We start from the raw sequence: 23,562 nt of genomic DNA, 5'->3' as shown, positions 1-23,562 counted from the left end.
ATTTTGCGTTTCTTTATTTGTTATCTTCCATTTATTGGTCTTTGCCATGTAAATTGTTGTGAGCAAAGGAGGGATGGGCAGGTTTTTTCACTGATGATGAATCTACTATTACATTTGCAAAGTTCCTGATATCACTCACTTCATTTATTGCGTGTGACCAGATGAGAACATGTGCGTGAGCAGCAGTGATTAATGTTCTGTCATACAAGTCCTTGCTCTGATTGGCTGTTTTGATTCGGGTGCAGTGGATTCTTGCAAATGGCATTAGGCGCTAGGTGGAGCCAGATGATCCTGATTTTTGTTTTTTGTTTTTTCACAGATTATCTGTCTCACTTCCTACTGTCAGGACACAGTGAAAGTTTTAGCAAATTAAATAAAATAAAATGGTATTTTTATGCAAATTATCTACTGTTGCTTTCAGGAATCACACTACCAGCACTGTATTTGTGTATAAGCAAAGTAATAACATGTGCATTCATTATAAATATGTGCAAGAAAAACTCAAGTAATCCCACACACATTGTAAATATGATGGAGTGGTTGGCAACCTCCTACCTTTGTTATTACTCTGATTTTGTTTGCTCTAGATTTGCCATTTTAAGGTAGCAGGGACCTATAATGTCTATGTTACCACTCCCATAATTTAATTGATCAAGTATGTTAATACAAATGAAAACACAAGGTAAAACATTATTTTATTCCTTTTATTTTATGTTTGCATTGAGAGCATTGTGTGTTGATCATACTTACCCACCCCCTCCCCCCACCATGTATTATTTTCTACAAAACATTTGTATGTTACTGACACCACCCTTATTTCAGCAGTGGACCAGACTTATCCAAAACACACTCACACACGCCAGCACAAGGCTACACCCATCCGCACCCGCACACACACCCACATCCACACCCACACACACACACACACCCTTCACTTTTCTTTATGCAACAAAACAAAGGGATACAACTTGTGTTGAGCTGATTCAAACGGGCATGTGCTAGCAAAGACCACAATGGTTCCAGTGAAACTGAAGGATATTCACACTCACTTATATATATCAAAGTTGTGAATAACAATATGTATACATCTCTATGGAATACATGAAGTATTTAAATGTTTGATCAAGAAAAGGTCACATAAATAAGGCAAAATGGGTAATATGTAGTGCTTTACATGGAGATACACTATATGCTGTAAAGCTTTCTGGAGAAGTGTGTCCTTGTTGAGGGCAAATTCTTGTTCCAGCAGAGCAGAGTAGTGCTTACCATACAAAATGAAACCAACTAAAAGGCAAATGGTTAATATATAGTCCTACACTCGTTTAGATCAACTCAACAAAGAGAAAACAAAATCAAAATGTTTTAGACATGTCCAGAGAATGAACAAACAATGCAGAGCAACTTGGAGCAGGCGAATGGTGATAGGGAAGGGGGGGGGGGGGGGGTGACTGAAGAGCAAAGAGGAAAAAGAAGAGAGATAAAAGAAAGAAACATGGAAGAGAGAAGAAAGAGAAAAGAGAAAGAAAGATAAGGGGGAGAGAGTGGGAGAGAGAGAGAGAGAGAGAGAGAGAGAGAGAGAGAAGCAAGAAGGAAGCTGCAGGGGTTCTAGATACCAGCTGAGGTTTGGCAGGATGATATGCAGTCAGATTGAGAGAGAAAATTGAAAGAGGGGTTTCTGGGTGAGATATACTGCTAGAGATGCCCTTTTTCATAGTGGAGGTTTACAGGATTAAGAGCATCATGGTGAATGACATGAAACAAGAAATTTCAGAAGGTTCAAGTAAGGCAAAATAAAAATAATAGCAAAAGTAATAGGCTCCAAGCAGAAGGGATAGTGTCTGTGGTTAGATAAGAGGGATGTTCTGCTGTTATGGTAAAGGGTACAGGGCACTAAAGGGAGGAGAGGTTAGAACTGCTTCAGAGCGGCCTGGCGTCGGCCTTGCTGACCTGGTGTCTGTACGGGGTGGCGTGGGCAGAGCAGGAGGGTGGAGAGGATAAGTGGGGTCGGAGGGTGGCAGAGTCCTGAGTTGTTGAGGCGGGCGCTGGGGCGGCTGGTTTGCGAATGAGCTGTGAACTGGCGGGCTCCTCCATGTCTGAGGAGTGCGGTTTCTGTTGCTGTGGCTGAGGGGTCCTTGGTGAGAGCTCCAGGCTGCCCACCGAGATGCCCGAGTCCGTGCTCTGGCTTCGGCCACTGGCCGCACACGGGTCCTCCTCGGGCTCTGCCTCCTCGTCCTCTTGTAGCCACCGGAGCTCTGCCTCCAGGAGGGGGAATGACCTGCGTTCCCATGGCAGCACAGACTGCAACCAAACAGAACTAAACTTCAGCTTTATCTTCCATGACAATGTCATTAACTCCCATTGATGGAAGCAAAAGAACTGACAGGCATCTCTCTCAATATACATACAAAAAAAAAAATGCATTTTTTAAAAATAAATAAATAAAATTAAATTTTTTATATATATATATATATATACACATATACATATATATATAAATAAAAATAAAAAAAGCATTTCACTGCCAGTTATATGGTGTATGACTATGTATGTGACAAAAACTTTGAACTTTGACCTTATACACAAAAAGTGCACATGGGAAAATTCATGACATTTTACAGGTTAAAGGATTCCTGACAGTCACAGGGCTGGGAAGGGCATCATGCCCAAATCAGCTCTGTAGAACATCAAGTTCTTTCAGCTTCATAATCACCATGGTAACAGTTCAATGAAGAGATGAAGGGAACATTAAGCACCAAGGCATGCACATGCACTTAGGACCATGTATATACCAGCACATGCACTCACATTGCAAGTGCACACATTCACTTATACACATGCACTCACTCATGCACGCACGCACACACACCTGCTGTTCATCCTCCATTTGGTAAAAGGGATCATCAGCGCCAGAGCACAGAGGGCTTCGTGGTGAGGCCTCTCCCTCAGCAAAGAGCATCAGACTGGGGTCTGGAGAACAGGGAGCCTGCTCCAGCGCCCTACAGCTCTTCCCCTGACCAGGACAGGAGGAGGACCTGACAAATAAATAACATTGCTCAGGCTGGATAACCGGTAAACACGACGTCACTCAATACTGCCCCACGTGCATGGCCAAGGCCGACACCGATGTGTCACCTGCCCCGGCGACGTCTCCGAGCCCAGCTGCCCCAGCGGTTCCTCTCTCTGCTCTCACACACAGCATGCCGCTTGAGGAACACTGTGTCAGACACATCCTCCACCTACATGCAAGGCCGAAAAAAACAAGAGCCACAAAATATTGTAAACCTTCCACCACTGTGAATTTTACGCATTAAGAGCAAGTGTGGTCGTTAGCTTACTGATACAGCAACGCCTGAAATCTGAACCTTTAAGGAAGTGAACATGTTCTCACTATGCTAGTAAATCCTAAACCTACTAACCATAACCCTAGTAATTTATACAAGTAATACTTTATTTATACAAGGACTATTGCAGCTTTATCCAACTCGAGCAGTCCTCAAATATCCCCCTCCTCACTGTATTTGGAGGGACAGGCTGTTCCAGGCAGTGTGCAGGAGGGAGCGTATGCCTTACATGTCTTAAGATCTGTTTTGAAAATGCTCTAAAAGAAAACACACTACATCTCTCCCAAAGCTCCACAAATAACTAGCAGTACTTTGGATTCCAGGGTAAAAGTGAACCCACACTCAGAAAATCCTCAAAAAAGTTTGCACACCTCCATTTCTGAGGTGATTCGTGAGATGCAATGCAAACCAGGGCTGAGAAGCACACACTCACCTCGTCATTGTCTGCTACGTCACTGGGGGACTGGTGCGATGTGTGGGAGTGGGGGGCTTGCCCACCGTGCTGACCCAGCTGCTCCACCGAGTCCCCGCAAACAGAGTCCAGCTCTCTCCAGCTGCAAACACACAGCAAGGGAAGGAAACCATGAAAGTAATTCAAAAACAAGTTATTTCTCATCAAAGTAAGCCTGAGCAATGCAAGGGAACCTAGAGCCCTATACTGGATATGCAAATCAGCTTCTGACAGCTAAGCCTCATCCTACTTCAGCCCTTTAAGTAAAGCAGCCATTGGCTGGATCACAAATGTAATCACTTATCACTTATGCATTATTTAATTCATTAAACCACTTATGCATTAGAATAATGTTCTAGTTTTACCTGGGGGTGATAATCTCTTTGTACTGTAATCTCTGAACTCGGGCCCTTAGGCCAGACAAGCCGAGAGGCATCACCAGGTTATCAATGTCGAATGAACTCTCCCCCCTCCTTCTCCGCAAGGGCTGAAGGATGCATGACAGAAGAGACAGATGCAGTTGCAATTTAAAGTGTTACTCAGTTTCATGTGACTTTAAAATGTGAGAAATATAAGGTCTGACTAGACTACCCCCCCAGATTTACCTGTGTGGGCGTGTCCACTGCGGGAGGCGTGGCAAGCAGAGGGGAAAAGTCTGTTACTTGCTGAGAGAGGAAGCCTGGGCTGACCACAGCCCTCTGACTCCTGCAGTTAGGACCACCTAAAAAGCACCGGCAATTTGTTAAGGTGTACACACATGCACATAGACAGACACTCTGTCATTAGAGAATTTATGATTTTCCCTCACCAGTCATATTGAACAGTGGAGGCAGTGATGAGGGTGGACGGGAACATACAAGCCTGCGCCTCACTCGTCCCGCCCTCTGGTAGCCTTGGCCCCGCCTTCCCAACCATGAGGAAGCTGACAGGCCCATCCACTGCATGGAATTCTGGGACTGAGACCCCGCCAGCGGGGGTGTACCACAGTGTAATGTGAGAGGACAATCTGCGACAAAGACAGCAATGTTCACAGCATCTGGTAGTACAAACAAGAAACACTGCTGCTGAAAACAGGACCCAGTCACCCTTCACGTTTCTGCTGGATGTTGCTTCACTTGTGTGACAGACAGTTAATGTGCTCTAGGAATTACTTGTTTCTTTAAACATGTTTGTCTCTCATCCCCCAATTGTAGCTTTCTTTGCACATTCAAATCAGATTGAATAACTACAGCAAAATTCATTCAGGAGCAGATTTGCATAGCATTCTTTATCCCAACATATCTATCCTCCTGGTATACAAATCGAGTATGTCATTGTGAAATGCATCAGTCAAAACTAGTGCCTGGGGTCAGTGCGATGTACCCACCTGAGACGGCAGAGAGAACCGGGTGAATGCAGGGGTCCAGTGTAGATGGACTAGTCCACACACGCTGCTCCTTATAAGCAGAGCAGTGAGAGGGGACACAGGAACACAGCACGCACACAGTCTGGGGCCCACAAGAGCACGCCAAGGTCACCGTCTAATGGAGAGCCACATGCAAATGGGTGGGGGGGGGGGGCACATCAACTGATAATGAGTCAGCAGTCACGTAACTACATTCTAAAGCTCCAAAGCACAGCTGTGTGATTCCTGCTCTGATATATACACTTTAATTTTATGAAATGCTTTTAATTAGCTTGTAGGACATTGGCGCTGAAGTAGGGGGGTGGACTGGGGGAAGTGCTGGATGCACAGGTCAGAAAGACCACATCACAGAAGGCTGCGGCACTGCCAACATCTGCAGCTACTGAGTCACTCCAGTGCTATCAGCACAACAAACAGCAAGAACAAACATCCTATCAAGGGATCTCACTTTCTCATTTCCTTTCTTGTATTCTTATTAGGCAAATGCATTTTGGAGGCACAAACTCGTGTTTTAAATCACCTTATAAGTTTGTAATCACCTTTGACCCAAGGGCAGCACACCCTTCTATGAGGATCAGCTTGTGACGGCTTTGTCGCGGTAAAGGACGAACTCGTGCAGCAGATGAAGAGGGACTGGATGGGGTTTGTGGGGAGGGGGCGGGGTCTTCCATCTGCCTCTTCCTGAGAGAATCACCAACAGAGGATGACCTAATGGACCACATCTATTGTCAAATTGCCACACTGACCAGGTGAGTATGTGTGTTTCCGTGTCTAAGCGTATGTGTGTGTGCTCCCTGACCTGCAGTCATGGTATGCCAGTGAAGGTTTTGATGTTCTGAGGAGTGTTTCAGGGACTGAGTGAGTGGCTCTCACCTGTGAAACCACCCAAAACACACATCTAATGAATATACAATCTTTTAGGCTATAAATTGAATTCCAGAAACTCTCAGTACCTTGCCCTGTCGGAGGTGTGTGTAGAGTTCTGTTAGGGCACGAATCCGATATTCCAGCTCTGACACTTGAGCCTGTAGCCACACCCACCGGCTGCCAAGCCACGCCCTGTCCTTCATCCACTGCCATTCTCTGCTCATACGACTAAGCAGGAATGGGAAATAACAGGCAGAAACACATCAGTCATGATAATGGATAAAATGGAAGAGGTGGTGCAATTGTATAAACCATTACAATAAACGTTTATCCCCAATCCAGTTTCACAAAGTATATGACGTACGTATGGCAAATTATGATATGTACTGTCTCAGTTTATGCTTTATTTGACAGTCAAATACTTGTAATGAAATACTTACACTGATTTTACAGAACATGGTAACACTCACCGCCCTCTTCTCTCCTCTGCTTCGTCCTCGTCCTCGTCCTCTTCACTGTCGCTACCCCCTCCAGAGCTGCTGGCTGTGTGGTCCGAGTCAAGGGCGCCCTCTGCTGTGTGGAGGACATCACTGCAGCTTTGTGCCAACCTGCTCAGCTCTACTGAGCTCTGAGCCATGGCACTGTGCCCCCTGGTGCAGCTCCACCCTGGGGCCCTCTGCAAGTCACGCAGCTGCTGTGTGACGTGCCTCTCCACTTGCTTTACCTGAACGGCCTGCAGCCTCCGCCACAACCGGTCCATGCGCTCTTGCAGCTCAGCCTGCCGCCGGCTGGCCTCCCCTTTCACTGCCTCCACCTGCTCCACGCTGCTAACTGCCAACTGTGAACCACTGGCTTCACTTCTAATCTCTAGGCTTGGGCCGCCGTGCTCTGTGAAGTATTTAACATGCGAACTGGGGCTCACTGTCCTGGATTCTGCTCCTTTCAGTCCTTTCAGGGACTGATGGGTGTCGTTGTGAGAAGAGTGCACGAGAACGCACTGGGCTTTTCTTACGCATCTACGCTGCTGCTCGTGCTCACGGCACTCATCGTCTCTCCCTGGCCCTGGTCGCCGGTAAACGGGAGCACCATTTTCGCTGACCCCGTTGTGATGATCGGCGGAACCGACGAAAAACGAGCGCACTCGATACAGCCTAACTCGCCCTTTGGAAGTCCTACACGTGCTTTGTTCGCGGCTGTTTATGCTGCTGACACCACGGCTGGCGACTGTCATTTCGGGAGGGCACGCCGTGAAACTCAACAATTCAGCTCCAATCCCGCTTTCATAACAGGGGCGCCGCGAGGACCTGTGCTGGCTGTTTGGCGAATCGACCTCGTATCCCTCTTTGAACGTCTCGGCGCGGGTTTGGCTACGCGCGCTATTTCCTCCAGCAGTGTTCTTGACCGGAGCCTCTCCATTGGAGCCGATGCCGTCCTCAGCGTCCGAGCTGTCGCAGTACGCTATACTCCTTCTCCCAGAGAAACACACCCGCTTTGAGGCGTGGGTGAAACTGCATCCCCGACGTTTGGTAACCACGGGTTCTGACTTTCGATAACCACACCTTGCGGCGGCTGTCATCGTCGCCTCCTCGGTCTCGGGCCGAGCGGTCTGTCCTCTACGATTTCTCGCGGGTCCTGTCGATGGCAGTCTTGCCCTCACTCTGCGTTCGCCCCTCCGCGTCGGAGCTCCCATAAAACACAAACGCTCGCCCCCGCGCTGAAAGCTGCTGGCTTCGTAATCAATATTAATGCCGTTATCCTCTCCTAGTAAACCGCTTTGTCTACCAGCGGCACAAAAGCGCCCAAGTCCATATTTCCTTGAATTTGCGCATTCGTCTCCTTCCCGTGTGATATCCGCAGTACCGTTCAAGAAGTATCCGTCCTTGTTCTTTTTCCGTGCCGGATCCGCATCGATGCAGGTGGCGTTGTCCCATTCGCTGAATGCCTGGGCCTCGGCAACGCTGCTCTCTCTATCCGAGCACTGCGCTGGAGTAGCGCTAGTGGCGGTGGCCGCAGCGGCCGAACTACCGTCACCATTCACGAGCTCACCGCAGCCTCCTCCCCCACAGCAGAGGCTGGTGCTATGCGGACGCCCGGCCGCGCAACCCTGCACTCCAGGCCCGGCTACACTGCCGCTCATTTTTGTCCGATTAATACATCGTTAATACACCGAGTAATAATACATCGTTGTGTCGTCGGCATGGCCGGCTAGGGAGTACTAAGACACCTTTTGTATTAAAAAAAAAAAATTATATATATATATATATATATATATATATATATATATATATATATATATATATATATATATATATATAAAGTTTTGGGGATTTTTTTTTTCTCAAGAGGAAGACGGACTTCCCGATCTACCCGCCTTGCCTCCCCCTCTGCACTGTTGGCCGTCTCCAACACTCCCTATTTTCAGCACGCATGCGCTATTATTTAGCCCAACCTTCAGAAAGTATAGAGGGAATGGCACAATAATAATAAAAATAAAAATATGCCACGATAAAGCTGTTTCATCCTTTCATTATAATTCAAAATTTAAATATTTCAGTATTTTAAACAAATAATGTTAAACTTGTAAAAAAAGAGTGCAGATTTAGTGCTGAATATGTCGTTTATTCTTTAAGGGTTTCTATGCTTCTGGACAATCATTTATCTATTTTAGTTTTTTGTAGTTAGACTATATGTCTTCTTTTGAAACAATATGATATGTTTACCACCATAAAACTGAAAATAAACTCGACAAATAGCCTTAAACATATTCGTACCGCTGATGAGCATTTACTTCCCACAAAGAATGTGGATGTGTGCAAGGATTCATAGCGCACTGGGCGTGCACGAGCGGACAAAACGCAACTTCACACCCCACCTCGGCGCGCGCGACCTTCATCGCGAGAGCACTTATTCCACACTACGATCGCCGCCGCCTGACGTCGCTGTTTCACGAGCGCCGCCCCGCCTGTGCTTGTCGTTACGGTTCACGTCACGTAGGCTGGTAACAATGGCGACACAAGCTCCGGGACCTACGACCCAAGCGAGTAGCAGCTCCACATTCAGCCGGAAAAAAGATGGGGGCCCTTGTTCTACATTCTGGGAGAGTCCCGAAACTGTTTCTCAACTTGAAACGGTTCGCAGCTGGGTGGGGAAGCATTACAAAAAGGTAAGCATGCTAGTCGGTTAGCTACCGTTAAGGTACTAGCTAGCTAGCGAAACACATCACGTTACCAAAAGCGTTCTTGGAAATTTGTCAGCTGCACAGCTCGGCTAGCTAAGCAAGCGTTGTGTATGTTTCGGTCTCTGGATTCAAACAAGCTTGTTAACGCTAGCTAACCCATACAGTTAGCTGAATACTAGTTGGGCTAGCTAGGTTAAATCAGACAGCTAGTTAGGTTCGCTAAGCTAACGTTAGCTAGCTAAGATATTTTTCATATCGGCAGCATCATAACGAAATGACGTTAGCTAGCCAACCTTAAGTGGAAATCTAACCGCTAGATAGTCAAGCTACTAGCTAACGTTTTTATGTAGATAGCTGGCTAGTTGCATGATTTTAAAAAAGCTTGCACCGATTTAAAGTCAGTTCAGCAACTACTATGGTTTGCCCAAAATCAGTAATGATGAGTAACTGTTGGCTAGCTCTTGCAGATAAGTGTGTCCTCCATTCTTGAAAACGATGGAAAGCTATTTCGCTAACTGCATGTTGTGTACGCTTGTTTACATGAATTCACCCGATGTTACTTCTTCAGTGACACACCCCCTTCGTATGTTTTAACGTAATTAAGTCTTTTAAGCGTGGATTTGCTTGATCATAAAGTCCATTGAAAAGAAGTTAGTAATGAACTAAAGCAATAGTCAAACCACATTTCTTTGTTGTGTAGTTATGTATGTTGTGAAATGGGTAGTCTGCCTGCTGTGCCAGGTTCAGTGGGCGGTTCAGTGGTCAGAGCTCACGTTTACCTCATGTCAGACCTGGGTTCGAGTTCTAGGTGGCTGCCTTCAGCCTTCGTTACACATGTTGTCAGAAGTGGGATGGCAGTGGGACCATCGGGAAAGTGCCATAGGTTAATTCTTTGAGGGGACGGTGAAACCCAGTCCGTGGACTCCTGACGAGGGGAGTGGGCGTGGTTCTGATGGAAATGGAAGTTGTGTGCAGAGTGGAAAGTGTCATGTGCAGGGGCACCCCCCCCCTCCACCCAAAAAGGTGAAGGGGACTGCCTTTGAAGGGGGAGGATTGGTTGACTGAGACTGTCACTTAAAACGGTTAGTAATCGGTGGTCAAGCCTCATGTTTCCCTCCTATCAGTCCTGGGTTTGAGTCCCAGGTAGGGTGGCTGCCTTCAACCTTTATTACATCTGTAAACACACTGGAGCCTTGCTGTAGGCCATTTTTATATAAATTTGCCACACAAAGAAAGACAGTTTGTATATACCTCAATCAGTTGAGATACCAAGATTATATATTCATCATGGGGGTTACTTCTGGTGTCAGTCTACAGCTAAACCTTTTTTAACTTCTGTTCATTTGAGTGGTATGCTCAGGTTTCAGTAATCTTTGTTCATTTGATCAGTATATTCAGGTTGATGCTCCTTCCAGCAAGTCCCTTGCAGGGCTTGTCTTGCAGCTTCTGCAGTTTCAGGAGGACACATTTGGCCGCAGAGCCACCAGCCCAGATCTCACAAAGCTGCCAGTGAGTCCACTTTTTCACACTTCTCTTTCTATCCTTACTAGCACCCATGATCTCAGCCTCTTTTGAGCACAGCGTCCTCATATAATCCTACAGTACACTTGCTGCATGTTTCTCTCTTATACTGAACTCTGACAGCATGTCAGGTTTCTCATGGGTTCCTCCAAGTGTCCTGTACATGAGCATTCCTTTATCTACCATGTTCTTTGTCCAGTAATATTCACATTATTCAGTGTGTCACAAATATGAATTATCTATCTATCTATCTATCTATCTATCTATCTATCTATCTATCTATCTATCTATCTATCTATCTATCTATCTATCTATCTATCTATCTATTTTAAAGACGTGAACACAAACATTTTTTTCAAATCAGGTGTAAGACAATTTCATGTGTGGTTCTAGATCAGATGCATGTTATTTTAATCTCTTATTGCCTGCAGTGCATTCCTCACACCCACTTCTTGCTGTACATGTGTCATTTTCCTTTTTAACATTTTGGGTAGATGTCTTTGTGATTAAAGTGTACTGGTAGTTTATTGTTGCAAAGTGTCTTGTAGAGTCACGTAGTTCATGTTCCTATGACACTGTTGTTTTTGCAAATGAGCGCAGGCTGGTCCTTTTTATAAAGGAGCTAAATTCATGCTCATGGTTTAACAGTCTGAGTTGTTTCAAATACAAATAAAGTCAATTCAGCAGTAATATGTATGAATGAGTATAGCCATAGAAACAGTTTTTCCTTTCCACAGGCAAAGTGTTTCCTGGACATGAAACCTGGTGGTGCTCTGTGCCACATCATCGGCTCTGTGTACAAATTTAAGACTGAGCAGGGCTGGTGAGTATAGTTTGTCACAGACCTCTTGAACAACTAATAATACAAGACATGCCCACCACTGCATTGCAAACATTCTCGAGAAACATTATTTCCCTCATTTGCATTGTACTATACAGGGAGTAATTTACTCTGGTAATCAGCAATAAAACGCACATAACTATAAGATACTTTCTCATCAGATACTTTCAGATCATAACTGTGCATTAACATTTCCAGTTGTATAAGCAAAAATTAGTTGCTTTTAACAGACTGCCTACTGAGACGATCCTGCTTATCCCTCTTACTTATAAGAATTATAAGAATTAGCCATAGATATTCTGCTCATTTAAGACGGCTTCATCAGACTAACAGCATCACTGACATAATGCAGGAAAGATGGTAAAAACTAACTAACATTAGCTAAGTTAACCATTATCATTAGTTAGTTGGGCTGTTACTCAAGAAACTCACAATGCATTTTGGTACACATTCAACTAGGATAATTATCATCATTTGCTAGATATTATAAGTGTATTGTGGGAAGTTGTATTTCCCCACCGTCTCTAGAATTCTAATTATTGTTTAGGCACTAAGGCCAGTGTGTCTGCTTTAAGGACTATTAAGCATCTATGACAGTCACAGGTTTGGAGTAAGGTTTAGTGGGACTAGCTTGTAGTGTTGTAGGACACAGAAGGAACCCGCTCTGTGTATCAACCAGCACTAAGTAACCATGTTGATCAGATCTCTTTTACCCTTATAATTGTGTTCATATGAATATGAAATGGTGGTGAAGCGTTAATTAATCATAGAGCTGTTGTTCTATAGCTAAACCTATTGCCTCTGGCTTCACCGTGCTGCTAACTTTGATGGTGATTGAAAATCTTGTTGTTGTCTTCTCCTCTGTGGCAGGCGGCGCTTTGATTTGCAGAACCCTTCCCGAGTGGACCGCAATGTCGAGATGTTCATCAGTGTGGAGAAAACCCTGATACAGGTACTGAACATATGGAGTATTCACACATTCTTGACAAGACACACAGCCCAAAGACAGAAATGAAGATGCATAGAGAGCGGGATGAAGAAAATGTTAATGGTCATTGTGGTGTCTACTGTTATATGATTCTTGATGGCATGTGCCTGTGTGTGGATGGGGTTGTGTGTAGAATAATCTGCTGAGCAGACCAGTGGTGTACCTGTCACCTGAGCTGGACCTGAAGCAGGCCAGCGAACTCCATGAAATCATCACACGACATCAGGTGAGGAAGAGTGAAGAGGAGCAGCAAGCAAACATGTAGGGAATTTGTTATTTATAGTCTCGTGAATTTCTGTCTGTCTGTCTCTCTCTGTCTCTCCCTCTCAGGGTTCCGTCACAGAAGACAGGTTACAAGCCACCCATCAAGTTTACCCATCTCCCACCTCAGCAGATGATGGTGTGTAATGTATCTAGAGGGAATATATGTGTTTACTACATATAATGTCTGGAGTTTGTGTTTGGTGTATATAATGTGGGTGTGGGTGTGTGTGTGGGTGTGTGTGTGGGTGTGTGTGTGGGTGTGGGTGTGGGTGTGGGTGTGGGTGTGGGTGTGGGTGTGGGTGTGTGTGTGGGTGTGTGGGGGTGTGTGTGTGGGGGGGTGTGTGGGTGTGGGTGTGGGTGGGTGGTATCTAAGGTATTAGATTTAGTGAGTGACTCTGGGTGGTTTTGTTCTTCAGAAGAGTGGTTCCGGCCTGTCATGTGGGTAGATGAGCATGTTCTAGTGCACTGGGGAATGTATCCAGACAGGTAGCGCACACAAAACAGCAGAATAAGAATGTTAAATATTACATATGTCCATATTACATATGATATTTACATATGGATAAATGTTTTGTGTCATTGGTAGTTATGATACATGGGTCCCGAGCAGTGATGTTGATGAAGGTGTAGAGGAGCCGTCTTGTCCAGGTCGACCCTGGAAGGTGAGTGGATGGAAAGCCTTATTCCAAACCATGATGCCTTGCCAAGTGTGTTTTTATATGAACCTCTTTACAAAAGCACAAGTATGGACAGAGGTTTTGCTGCTTAACCCATTAGCACATTTAAAGTACCATAACAGTAATAGGATGGCTCTGTGATGGTCTAATGCTACTCTGAGCTAGGTTATCAGTGCCTGCCTATTATAGTTATCTGTATAAACTGAAGTGAATTTCAGACAGGAACTTGATCAGTTGTTTCTACTGCATGCATTGATTAAACATAATTTCTAAAAGCTGACTGAGGTGCTGATTGGCTTAGGTACATGCCAGATGGGTTCAGGACACAGATGTGTTTAATGAGTGGATGACTGAAGAGGATTATGACGTGGATGAGGGCAGGCGGGGGATCAGCTACCGGCAACGCATATACCTAAGGGACGAGGAGGTAGACCCAACCCACCGCCCCATGTTCCTCATCTGTTACCCTGCCCCCTCTGTTGGCTCCTCTTCTGGAACCTCTGCTCTCTGTTGTCTCCTCTTCCATTATCCCCTGTTACCCCCTCTGCTCTATTATCCCATCTGTTGCCCTCTCCTCTCTGTGATCCCCTTTGTCCCCTCTTATGCTCACCCCCTTTGCTACCCACTCTGCTGTCTTTACCCACATTTCTCATTTACCCCCCTCTGCCATCTTTACACTGTCAGGAGTGCAAGACTTCTGGGAGGAAGAGGAGGAGCTCACCCTCACCACCCTCGATCGAGCCCAGAAAGAAAGCACAGAAGAAAGGGTGATCTTAAACCGTACCCTTTTCTCATGAACTGTACTAGAACGGGAGCAAGAAAAATATTTAAAAAAAAATTTCCTTAAATGATTATCTTATTTGGTTAATTTGTAATTTGCAGGTTAGGGGCATATAAGAAGCGTGGTCAGCATGAGGAGGCAGAGCTAGAGGAGGATCTGACTAAAGACATGGAGGACCCAACACCTGTGCCTAACAGGGAGGAGGTCATACTACCCAAAAATGGCGAGATTCTATGTTTCTCTTGTCTACCTTTTTAATTTGCTTCATTTTCTTTTATACAAATTGAGGTTATTAATCAGTAATTATGCTGATTTTTGTCTTTATCCTTGGCAACAGTTAACTTGAAGAAAGACAGTGAGAACACACCAGTGAAAGGCGGGACCATGACTGACTTGGGTAAGGGCATGCGTGTGTGTCACACAAGCACAATACCTGCTTGTTAATTTTATTTACTTCTTGATATACTGTTGTTGACCTTGTAATGTGGTGTTGTGCTGTTTCGTTTCTGTAGATGAGCAGGAGGATGATGTTCCTTTCTGGCGTACGGCGTGAGTGTGTATGTGCGTCACCTGCTTCATATTAGTGGCTGTAATACTAATCCATCACACTCATCACCACCCACAGTGTTTCTGCCTGCTTATCATCATTCACAGTGACAGTATAGGTCACAGTAATTGCACTCATCGACTCCGTACCTGCGGACATGTGTGCACTGCTCGTGTTCGTTGTGCAGGACGAAGAGGATCAAGTCCGGGAGTTCAGACGTGGTCTGGAGAGTGAGGAGACTGCGACGGAGCAGACACACCACATCATTATTCCCAGCTATGCCTCCTGGTTCGACTACAACTCGTGAGTCTTGCCTGGGCTGGCTGGCTTGACATGTTTTGGGCTTGTTTTGTTTCTACAAATGAGGGAAAGCAGGGTAAACACGTATACACATCTGAATACAGGCATTTTAATAACTTACTGTAGCCATTTCCGCAGACTGTAACCATACCCGGTCTCAACCAAATCTCAGACCCACATCCTCTGACTACCAGACTAAAGACCAGCTCTCTGGCACAGCAGCCATAAAACACATTTCACCTTCCTGGGTGACATCCCTGTCACGCCACCCTCTTCTTCAGTGAAAGTGACATTTCCGTTACACCACCCTTATTAATCTGTCCTTTGTCTTCCCATTTCTCAACAGCTATATTACACTGATGAGAAATAAAATCTGTATTCCTTTGCATTTGTTAAAAATTAACCCAAGAAGGCCATTGACCAGTGGCCCTGTGTGCTGTCATGTGAATGGAAACTGGTGCTAACACTGATCTGTCTGTGTGTGTCTGTGTCTCAGCATGCACAGGATAGAGAGGAGAGCACTGCCCGAGTTCTTCAATGGAAAGAACAAGTCCAAATCACCAGAAATGTGAGACCTTTTTAGACGCACTATCTGCATTTATCACTCCACTCACTTCTCAGGCATCAAATCAACACTGTGTCTGGCATCACTTTTTGCAGCTATCTGGCGTATCGTAACTTCATGATTGACACCTACCGCCTGAACCCACAGGAGTACCTGACATCCACCTCCTGCAGACGCAATCTTACAGGAGATGTCTGTGTCCTTATGAGGTCAGCGCGTCTGTTCATGTGCATGCTTGTATGCCTGTTTTGTATGCATTTGCTTTGACCTTGTGTGTACTTACATGTGTACAAATGTACGTGTGTGCGCGCATGGATAGTGGTAGGGTCCATGCATTCCTGGAGCAGTGGGGTCTGATTAATTATCAGGTTGAAGCTGAGAGTAGACCCCTCCCCATGGGCCCCCCCCCAACGCCTCACTTTAACGTCCTCACAGATACACACTCTGCCCTGATTCCTCTGCAGCATAGACCATTACAGGTACCACCCCACCACCCCCCTTACACACACACACACGCACATGCAGTTGTAAGGAGCTTAATGGGGTTTTTCATGGTTGCAGGTTCCATCCTCTCAGCACATGCTTAATTTTCCAGAGAAGAGTAGAGAAAAACCCTCCGACCTGCAGAACTTTGGCCTGCGCACCGATATATATGCAAAGAAACATCCAAAGGTCTTACTTGCACACACACTTGCATGCATGCACGCACGTGCGCACACACAAACAAACAAACACACTCTCACATTCTCTCTCTTTCTTTCATTTTTTTTTTTTTTAATCTCTCTCTCTCTCTCTCCCTCCCAAAATTGTAAACCTCTCTTATGGTTCCAGTTAAACTCTGTATTGTCAGCGCTTTAGAGAGCTGTCCATGGTCCTGAAGCCACAAACCTGAGCAGCTTTTCTGTGTCCCTTACACACTGCAGACTAAAGGAGCAAGTGCAGGGCGAGAGTGGACAGAACAAGAGACGCTGTTGTTGCTGGAGGTAAGCCAGGCAGCCAAGCTGTACATACAGTTTGTTCTGGCCAGAGAACATGGGTTTCATGTGCAATATAATATACAGAGATATAATTTCATCAGAATTTATATATGAAAGTGTTACAGAAATACCTGTTTGCCAAAAAAACAAACAAAAAAAGATCAAGCCACAAATTGGGTTACAAAGATGTGTTTCTCTCTCTCTCTCTCTCTCTCTGTCTCTGTCTCTCTCTGTCAGGCATTGGAGATGTATAAAGATGACTGGAATAAAGTTTCGGAGCATGTAGGTAGTCGCACGCAAGATGAGTGTATTCTACACTTCCTGCGGTTGCCCATAGAGGACCCATACCTGGAGAACTCGGAGGCATCTTTGGGACCTTTGGCCTACCAGCCAGTCCCCTTTAGCCAATCAGGAAACCCCGTCATGAGCACTGTTGCTTTCCTCGCTTCAGTAGTCGACCCCAGAGTTGCCTCTGCTGCTGCCAAGGCTGCCTTGGGTGGGTGTAAGCGTGGGTGTACCTCAGTGTGCGTGGGTGATGCTTGGTGGGTTGGGGTGGTGTCACATTTTGTACCAGAGAAAAAACCTTTTCTTTGAAAATCTGTTTTCTGAAAATCTCAATCTCCAGCACACCAACAGGTGCTTTACTTCATGAATCTTGTTTATGTAAAAGTCATTTGGCACTAAAATAAAAACTTCTTTAAAGGTCTTTTCATGATGTTGCGCTCTCTCTCTCATTCTCATATATTTGTAGAGGAGTTCTCTCGGGTGAGGGACGAAGCCACCCCCGAGCTGCTCCACTCACACATTCACAGAGAACGTGCAAGGAGCCTAGCACAACTCGACTCTGCCTTCAGCCTCCAATCAAGTAACATCTCAGAGAGTGACTCTGACCAACTAGAAAAGAGTGGTACGTTTTTATACACACACACTCTCTCTCTCACACTCACTCACACACACACACACACACACACACACACACACATATATATATACATACGCACGCACGCACGCGCACACACACACACACACACACAATCAGTTTGTACTGCAGGAAGTATCCAGTAGGGTGTGCAATTAGTCTAATATCTGAAGGGCTGAGCAAAGACTACAAGCTTATGGCTGACACTTAACTAAATAAAGAGATGACTAAAATCTGTTTCCTTGTTCTTTCTAGATGGGGCTGGAATAGAAAAAATGGAGTTTGATCCTGACCAGCATATAAATGTGAGAGAACCCTTATATCAGACTCTGTTCTGAATCTTGTGGGCCATCTTAAAACTGGACCACATCCCGTTCTAAGTTCATATGCAATATACTAAAATATTATGTGTTATATTCACATATAATAATGAGACTTTGTGATTATATGTGAAAATAATAGATTTTAAAATCCATCTCTATGTACTGTTTTCTCTGTTCCTGTCTTTTTTTCTTCTTTTTTTTTGGATTGTTTGTTTCTGCATTTCTGTCTTTGTCTTTTCTCTGGTTGTCAGGTGGTGGGGGAACATGGAGCAGGAGAGGGAGAGCAAGTGAAGAATGAGGAAAGAGATGAGATTGAATCTGAGAAGAGGGTACAGAACCTGGCAGGTGTGTGTTACTGCAGACACTTAAACACCGATGCCACACACATACTGCCTCTCGCATACACCACCACCACACACACACACACACACACACACCTCCTCACACTCACACCACCATACACTCTGCCACACACATTGCTCACACTGCATCACACCATCGCACACTCACATGACCATACACACCGCCACTTCCACATCACCACCTACACACTGCTGCACACTCACTCCACCATACACACAGCTACACACACTCACACCACAATACAGTTACACTACTCACACCGCTACATACTCATGCTGCCATACATTCACAATGCCACACACTCACTGCACCTGATGTAACCCCATGGTCACATCCCCAAACTACCACACCACCACTACATTACAACATTAAAACACTTTCTCTCTGTCTGTGTGTGTCTGTGGTAAAGAGGATGGATTGGAGATGGGCCAGACTCATGGAGAAGAAGAGGAGAGAAGTAGTAGGGTGGAGCTTGAGTTGGTTGAAGCACACATTGCCACAGCAGCCGCTGCTGCATTGGCCTCTGCAGCCACCAAAGCCAAAGTGAGCAACGGCATCTTTTTTCTCAAACACTGACCTCAGGTTTGAGGGTGGTAAACCCCTAGGTGAAGGGAGGGTGGTAAACACCCGGGGTTATGCACAATTCTCAATAAACTGGGAATATTATGCCTAATTGCCTCAACTACTTTTTTTTAACATTCTCTCTCTTTCACCCCCCCCCCCCCCCCCCCCCCCCCCAAGCACTTGGCTGCAGTGGAGGAGAGGAAAATTAAGTCTCTAGTGGCTCTGCTGGTTGAGACACAGATGAAGAAGTTGGAGATCAAGCTGAGACATTTTGAGGAGCTGGAAACCATCATGGACCGGGAGAAGGAGGCTGTAGGTTCACACAGCACTAACTGCACTGCACCAGTAACACCACTGCATCCGTAACAACACAGTGTGGCAGCACAGTAGCCTGGTGGTTAGCCTCTTAGCTCTAGGGTCTTGGGTTCGAGTCCCTATCTGGGTGGAGTTTCCATGTTCTCCCTGTGTTTGCATGGGTTATCTCCAGGGTCTCTGATTTCCTCCCACATTCCAAAAACATGGAGGTTAAGTTGATTGGATAATCAGTTTTCCTGTGTAATTGTGACCTGTGTGTTGTGTGTTTGTGTTGTGTGTGTGTGTGTGTGTGTGTGTGTGTGTGTGTGTGTGTGTGTGTGTGTGTGTGTGTGCGCGTGTGTGTGTGTGTGTATGTATGCATGTTTGTCCAGTGCTGGTTGATGCTCTGTCCTGGTCTTAACCTCCTCCCCTTTCCCTGCACCTGGTGCAGTCCCCCAGGCGGCTATGGTTTCTGATAGAGAGAATGCTGTGCGCAAATTTGCTGCCACTTCTCATCGGTTTATGAGTGATCGTAAAAGCTAATATATATGTCTTTAAAAGCATCCCTGACTCTGAGAAATGTGCTGTATAAATGTAAATAATAATAGCAATAACAATTGCAGTCTGCTGCATCTTCTTCATATAGAGTAGCGTTTAATATGGAATATTATCCGTTGTCATTCATCCCACAGGAAAACCATGTTGAAGTGAGCACTGTAATGCAATACATTTGTTAAGAGCATGTGTGTATAACTCCTTCCCCAACGATGGCATGCCAGTGGAGCCTGACCTGCCTTCTTCACTTTCCTCACACCCCCTTAAGCAAGGCTACGCAGTAATGATGCTGTGACTCTAAAAGCATGAAGTAGTGTGGAAGCACAGTGGGATTTTGGTGCTTACTGCTAATTGTGTGTGTGTGTGTGTGTGTGTGTGTGTGTGTGTGTGTGTGTGTGTATGTATGTGTGTATGTATGTGTGTATGTATGTGTGTATGTATGTGTGTATGTATGTGTGTATGTATGTGTGTATGTATGTGTGTATGTGTGTGTGTATGTATGTATGTGTGTATGTGTGTGTGTGTATGTGTGTGTGTATGTGTGTATGTATGTGTGTATGTATGTGTGTGTGTGTGTGTGTGTGTGTGTGTGTGTGTGTGTGTATGTATGTGTGTACACACACACTGGGTGTGGTATATATGTATGGGGGGTGTGTGCTTCTGTGCGGTGTATGTTCATGTGTGCTGGTGGTGTGTGTACATGCGGGGTACGTGCATGTGCACTGTGTGTATGTGCAGTTGGAGCAGCAGAGGCAACAGTTGCTGGCGGAGCGTCAGAGCTTCCACATGGAGCAGGTGAAATACGCTGAGCTGAAGGCCCGCCAGCAGCAGGAGCAGCAGGGGGGCAGTGGAGGTGGAGCTGCATATAACCCTGCCCACCATGGTATGGCTCAACCTGCACACGTATGTTCACTATACAGAGGGGGCGTTGTGTATATGATGACATCACTGTGTGTGTGTGTGTGTATAGATATTTATATATATATAGATAGATAGATAGATAGATATGTATATGTATGTGTGTGTATATATAGATATATATGTATATGTATGTATGTATGTGTTTGTGCACATGATGTCTTGGTTGGTTCATCTGTCAGGTCGTACAGTGGGCAGTGGAGGAGCAAGCCAGATGTTGAGCTCCCGCCACACTGGGGCTCCCAATGGCACTTGTGAGTAACTTTTCATTCTCTCCTTGATCATAAATCCTCTGAACACCTGTTCTGGGATCTTCATACCTGTTGACCTCAGGAATTATCACATATATCCTGAACTGTTGGTCTGAAACCATGCATACATTGAATACATTTGAATACATTTGAATTTCTCCTTTTTTCATGTAGACCCAACCCCATCTCCCTCGCAGTCTGAAGGGACCACACCCATTTCAAGGGCACCAATGGAGAGCTGAAGCCAGTCACCGTTGTGGATATCTCAACCATATCCAACTGCAGACAGTGTTACAACCATCTCCAGCAATGAGTCACACACTTGCACCTCAAACAGTCCAATCCATCACACTTCACTTTAGTACTGCAATTTCGGCATACCATTTCATGTTTTACTTGTCAAGTAATGGATGTGTTGGTACTGGTCATTTGTAAATGTGGGTTTTTTTATGCTACAGTGACTTTCAAAAAGTAACATTTGTGGCTTTACATTTGCTGTTTCATCTGCACTAAATGTTTGTAGCTCAGTTTTTGTATTGAATCAGATACAGCACTTGTGGAATAAGAATCAAGGCTCAATAAATTTTCTACAAAAGGTCATTTTTGTTATTTGTATTATTAATATCATTAGGCAGTTATTAATGCCTTTAACTGTTTCATCTGATTACAGTCTCTACTGAGCTTGCAACATGACATACTGTTAACCAGAGTAGTCCATAAATAAGGGAACAATATATATTAGTAACCAGAGAAGTCCATATAGAAGTCAAGAGGGATTGTTACTCTAATGTCTGTAACTGTGTTTAAGTGAAGGTAAAGGACAATGTCAGCCTTGATTCAAGGCTGTTTATGTTTACACTGGGTACACCACTTAGGAATTATTAGCTTTATGTACATGCCCACCCAGCACACATTCATACAATTTAGGGAATCAATTGTAATTCACACAAACTAACCTAATAGTAAATAGGTTTAGGATTAGTATATGGTATTGTTATGTTTAGTATTAGTATTAATTTGGTTGCATTTACTGAGGGCCTAAGTGTGGATTCAATATCCTCAAAAAAAGTTAATTTTTCTAAATGTGTGCTATTAATACATATGCGCAAGACACAAAAACATCAAAGACATGCTTGTCAAGAGTGAGGTAAATGTCCAGTTGAATAATAACAGTAGCCTGTAACCACTCTGTGCAATATGTACATTTATTAACACTGCCACTAAACTAGCAGAAAAGGATCAATCGTTATCACCCATACCTCCTCATGCATCACTGCAGTTGTCTATAGTATTTTTTATCAGAGATGTAATCAGCTTTACACTGTAGAACTCAAGAGAAGGCTTGCTGATTGTTTCGTGGAATAAATTCAGGCCATCAAAATTAATGATTTGCCATTTCCAGTGATAATGCATTTTAATGATAACAGACACTGCATTAATGACATCTGTTTGCATGGTCAGTTGTTACTATGGCAGCAACAAAGAAAGGTAATCTACACTCTCAGGACTTTAGGCTTATCATATTATTATTATTATTATTATTATTATTATTATTATTGTTGTTATTATATTATTATTATTAATATTATCATTATATTATTATTATTATTATTATTATTATTATTATTATTAGTCACATTTATATAGGGCCTTTTTCAAACTCAAGGGTGCTTTACAAACAGCATCATGTTTGCCGCACTTGCTTTCTGGCTGAACTCCATGCTCAACTTTTTCCTGAGTGCTTGTGAAGGGATGTCATTACTGAGCGTTATGAGAGCATTTACCTGACAATCAGCTTTGGAAGGTAAACTCCCTTTATTCTAAAACACTCATGACCATGGACACATCTACCACTAAGGTCACAGAGGTCTAGACCCTTGTGTTTCTTTCCAAGGTGTATGGAATTTTAAAAAATGTAAAATGAATGTCATTTCAGGGGTTGAACCCTGACAAAACACTGCCCTATCATCAGATGATAAGATGATGAGAGGGCATGGATAATCAACACACACACACACACACACAAACAAAAACAAGCATGCACAGAACTGACCTATTGCTCCCATATTTGGCCTTGATTAGATATCAGTGGTGTCCCTATACTTGAATAATTTAATTAAACTTTGTCAACATTCACATTGTTATTTCATGATCATTTTAGCCTCTTCTGTGTTTCTACCTTGTAGTGAGGAGGGTTCGTCAAGCTCATGTTGTGGACATCTGTATTCCTAAACCCTGTGTACAGCCATGTTAGGTGACTAACTCATCTTCTGTCATGAAGTGATTTAGAGCCACTTTTTCTTAGACCTGTTTATCACCCCAAGCCTGTGTAAGATAGAGGTGTATCTCTTCCTCGCTGCTGAGCAGATAAGTTCTAGAAAGCCACTGATCAATGGACTACCATTAAATTAAATATGCTAGTAACCTGAACAAATTGTTAGTTTGTCAGTTTATTATGCATGCAGAATTAGGCTAACTTTTCAGTTGTCATCCAATATTCATTTGCTGTGTGCCTACACTTATGTACAGTGATGTATATGTGGAAACTGATGATGCATTGATCAGTGTAAGGGTCATAGTAAGTTTAACTCAAGACAGAATTTATTGTGATTTGATTATTCCTCAACCCTGCATGTTTGTTTGTTTGTTTTTGTCTGCAGTCTGCAACTCGA

The 23,562-nt window shown here is 44.4% G+C and overlaps 2 protein-coding genes across 3 annotated transcripts; one reads left to right on the top strand and one right to left on the bottom strand.

Annotated features, from left to right (window-relative positions):
- Window positions 1-1,514: 1,514 nt before the first annotated feature.
- LOC113580426 (KAT8 regulatory NSL complex subunit 1) lies at window positions 1,515-8,302 on the bottom strand. 2 transcript variants are annotated; one of them, XM_027014967.2, is made up of 12 exons: window positions 6,535-8,302; window positions 6,151-6,292; window positions 5,997-6,070; window positions 5,737-5,905; window positions 5,159-5,312; window positions 4,601-4,798; window positions 4,398-4,513; window positions 4,158-4,279; window positions 3,775-3,895; window positions 3,133-3,236; window positions 2,867-3,032; window positions 1,515-2,298 (listed from the first exon to the last, which is right to left on the bottom strand). In XM_027014967.2, exons 1-12 carry the CDS (start codon window positions 8,199-8,201, stop codon window positions 1,918-1,920), a joined length of 3,414 nt encoding a protein of 1,137 aa, XP_026870768.2. In that variant the 5' UTR covers window positions 8,202-8,302; the 3' UTR covers window positions 1,515-1,917. The 2 variants fall into 2 exon arrangements, with proteins under 2 accessions (XP_026870768.2, XP_026870769.2); XM_027014968.2 differs by having other exon boundaries at window positions 5,737-5,878.
- A 713-nt stretch (window positions 8,303-9,015) lies between these two features.
- smarcc1b (SWI/SNF related, matrix associated, actin dependent regulator of chromatin, subfamily c, member 1b) lies at window positions 9,016-21,490 on the top strand. The gene is made up of 28 exons (XM_035529420.1): window positions 9,016-9,227; window positions 10,632-10,751; window positions 11,501-11,586; window positions 12,475-12,556; window positions 12,726-12,818; window positions 12,923-12,992; window positions 13,273-13,342; window positions 13,443-13,518; window positions 13,835-13,960; window positions 14,218-14,300; window positions 14,416-14,537; window positions 14,652-14,711; window positions 14,827-14,841; window positions 15,029-15,164; window positions 15,658-15,729; window positions 15,822-15,935; window positions 16,052-16,205; window positions 16,288-16,398; window positions 16,650-16,709; window positions 16,941-17,199; window positions 17,455-17,610; window positions 17,878-17,927; window positions 18,197-18,290; window positions 18,718-18,851; window positions 19,050-19,184; window positions 20,460-20,604; window positions 20,822-20,893; window positions 21,065-21,490. The coding sequence occupies exons 1-28, from the start codon at window positions 9,069-9,071 to the stop codon at window positions 21,130-21,132; spliced, it is 2,922 nt and encodes a 973-aa protein (XP_035385313.1). The 5' UTR covers window positions 9,016-9,068; the 3' UTR covers window positions 21,133-21,490.
- The last annotated feature ends 2,072 nt before the right edge of the window (window positions 21,491-23,562 follow it).

Source organism: Electrophorus electricus, chromosome 8, assembly GCF_013358815.1.
Source record: "Electrophorus electricus isolate fEleEle1 chromosome 8, fEleEle1.pri, whole genome shotgun sequence".
Classification (NCBI taxonomy): domain Eukaryota; kingdom Metazoa; phylum Chordata; class Actinopteri; order Gymnotiformes; family Gymnotidae; genus Electrophorus; species Electrophorus electricus.
This window is presented reverse-complemented; position numbering and strand designations above follow the sequence as displayed.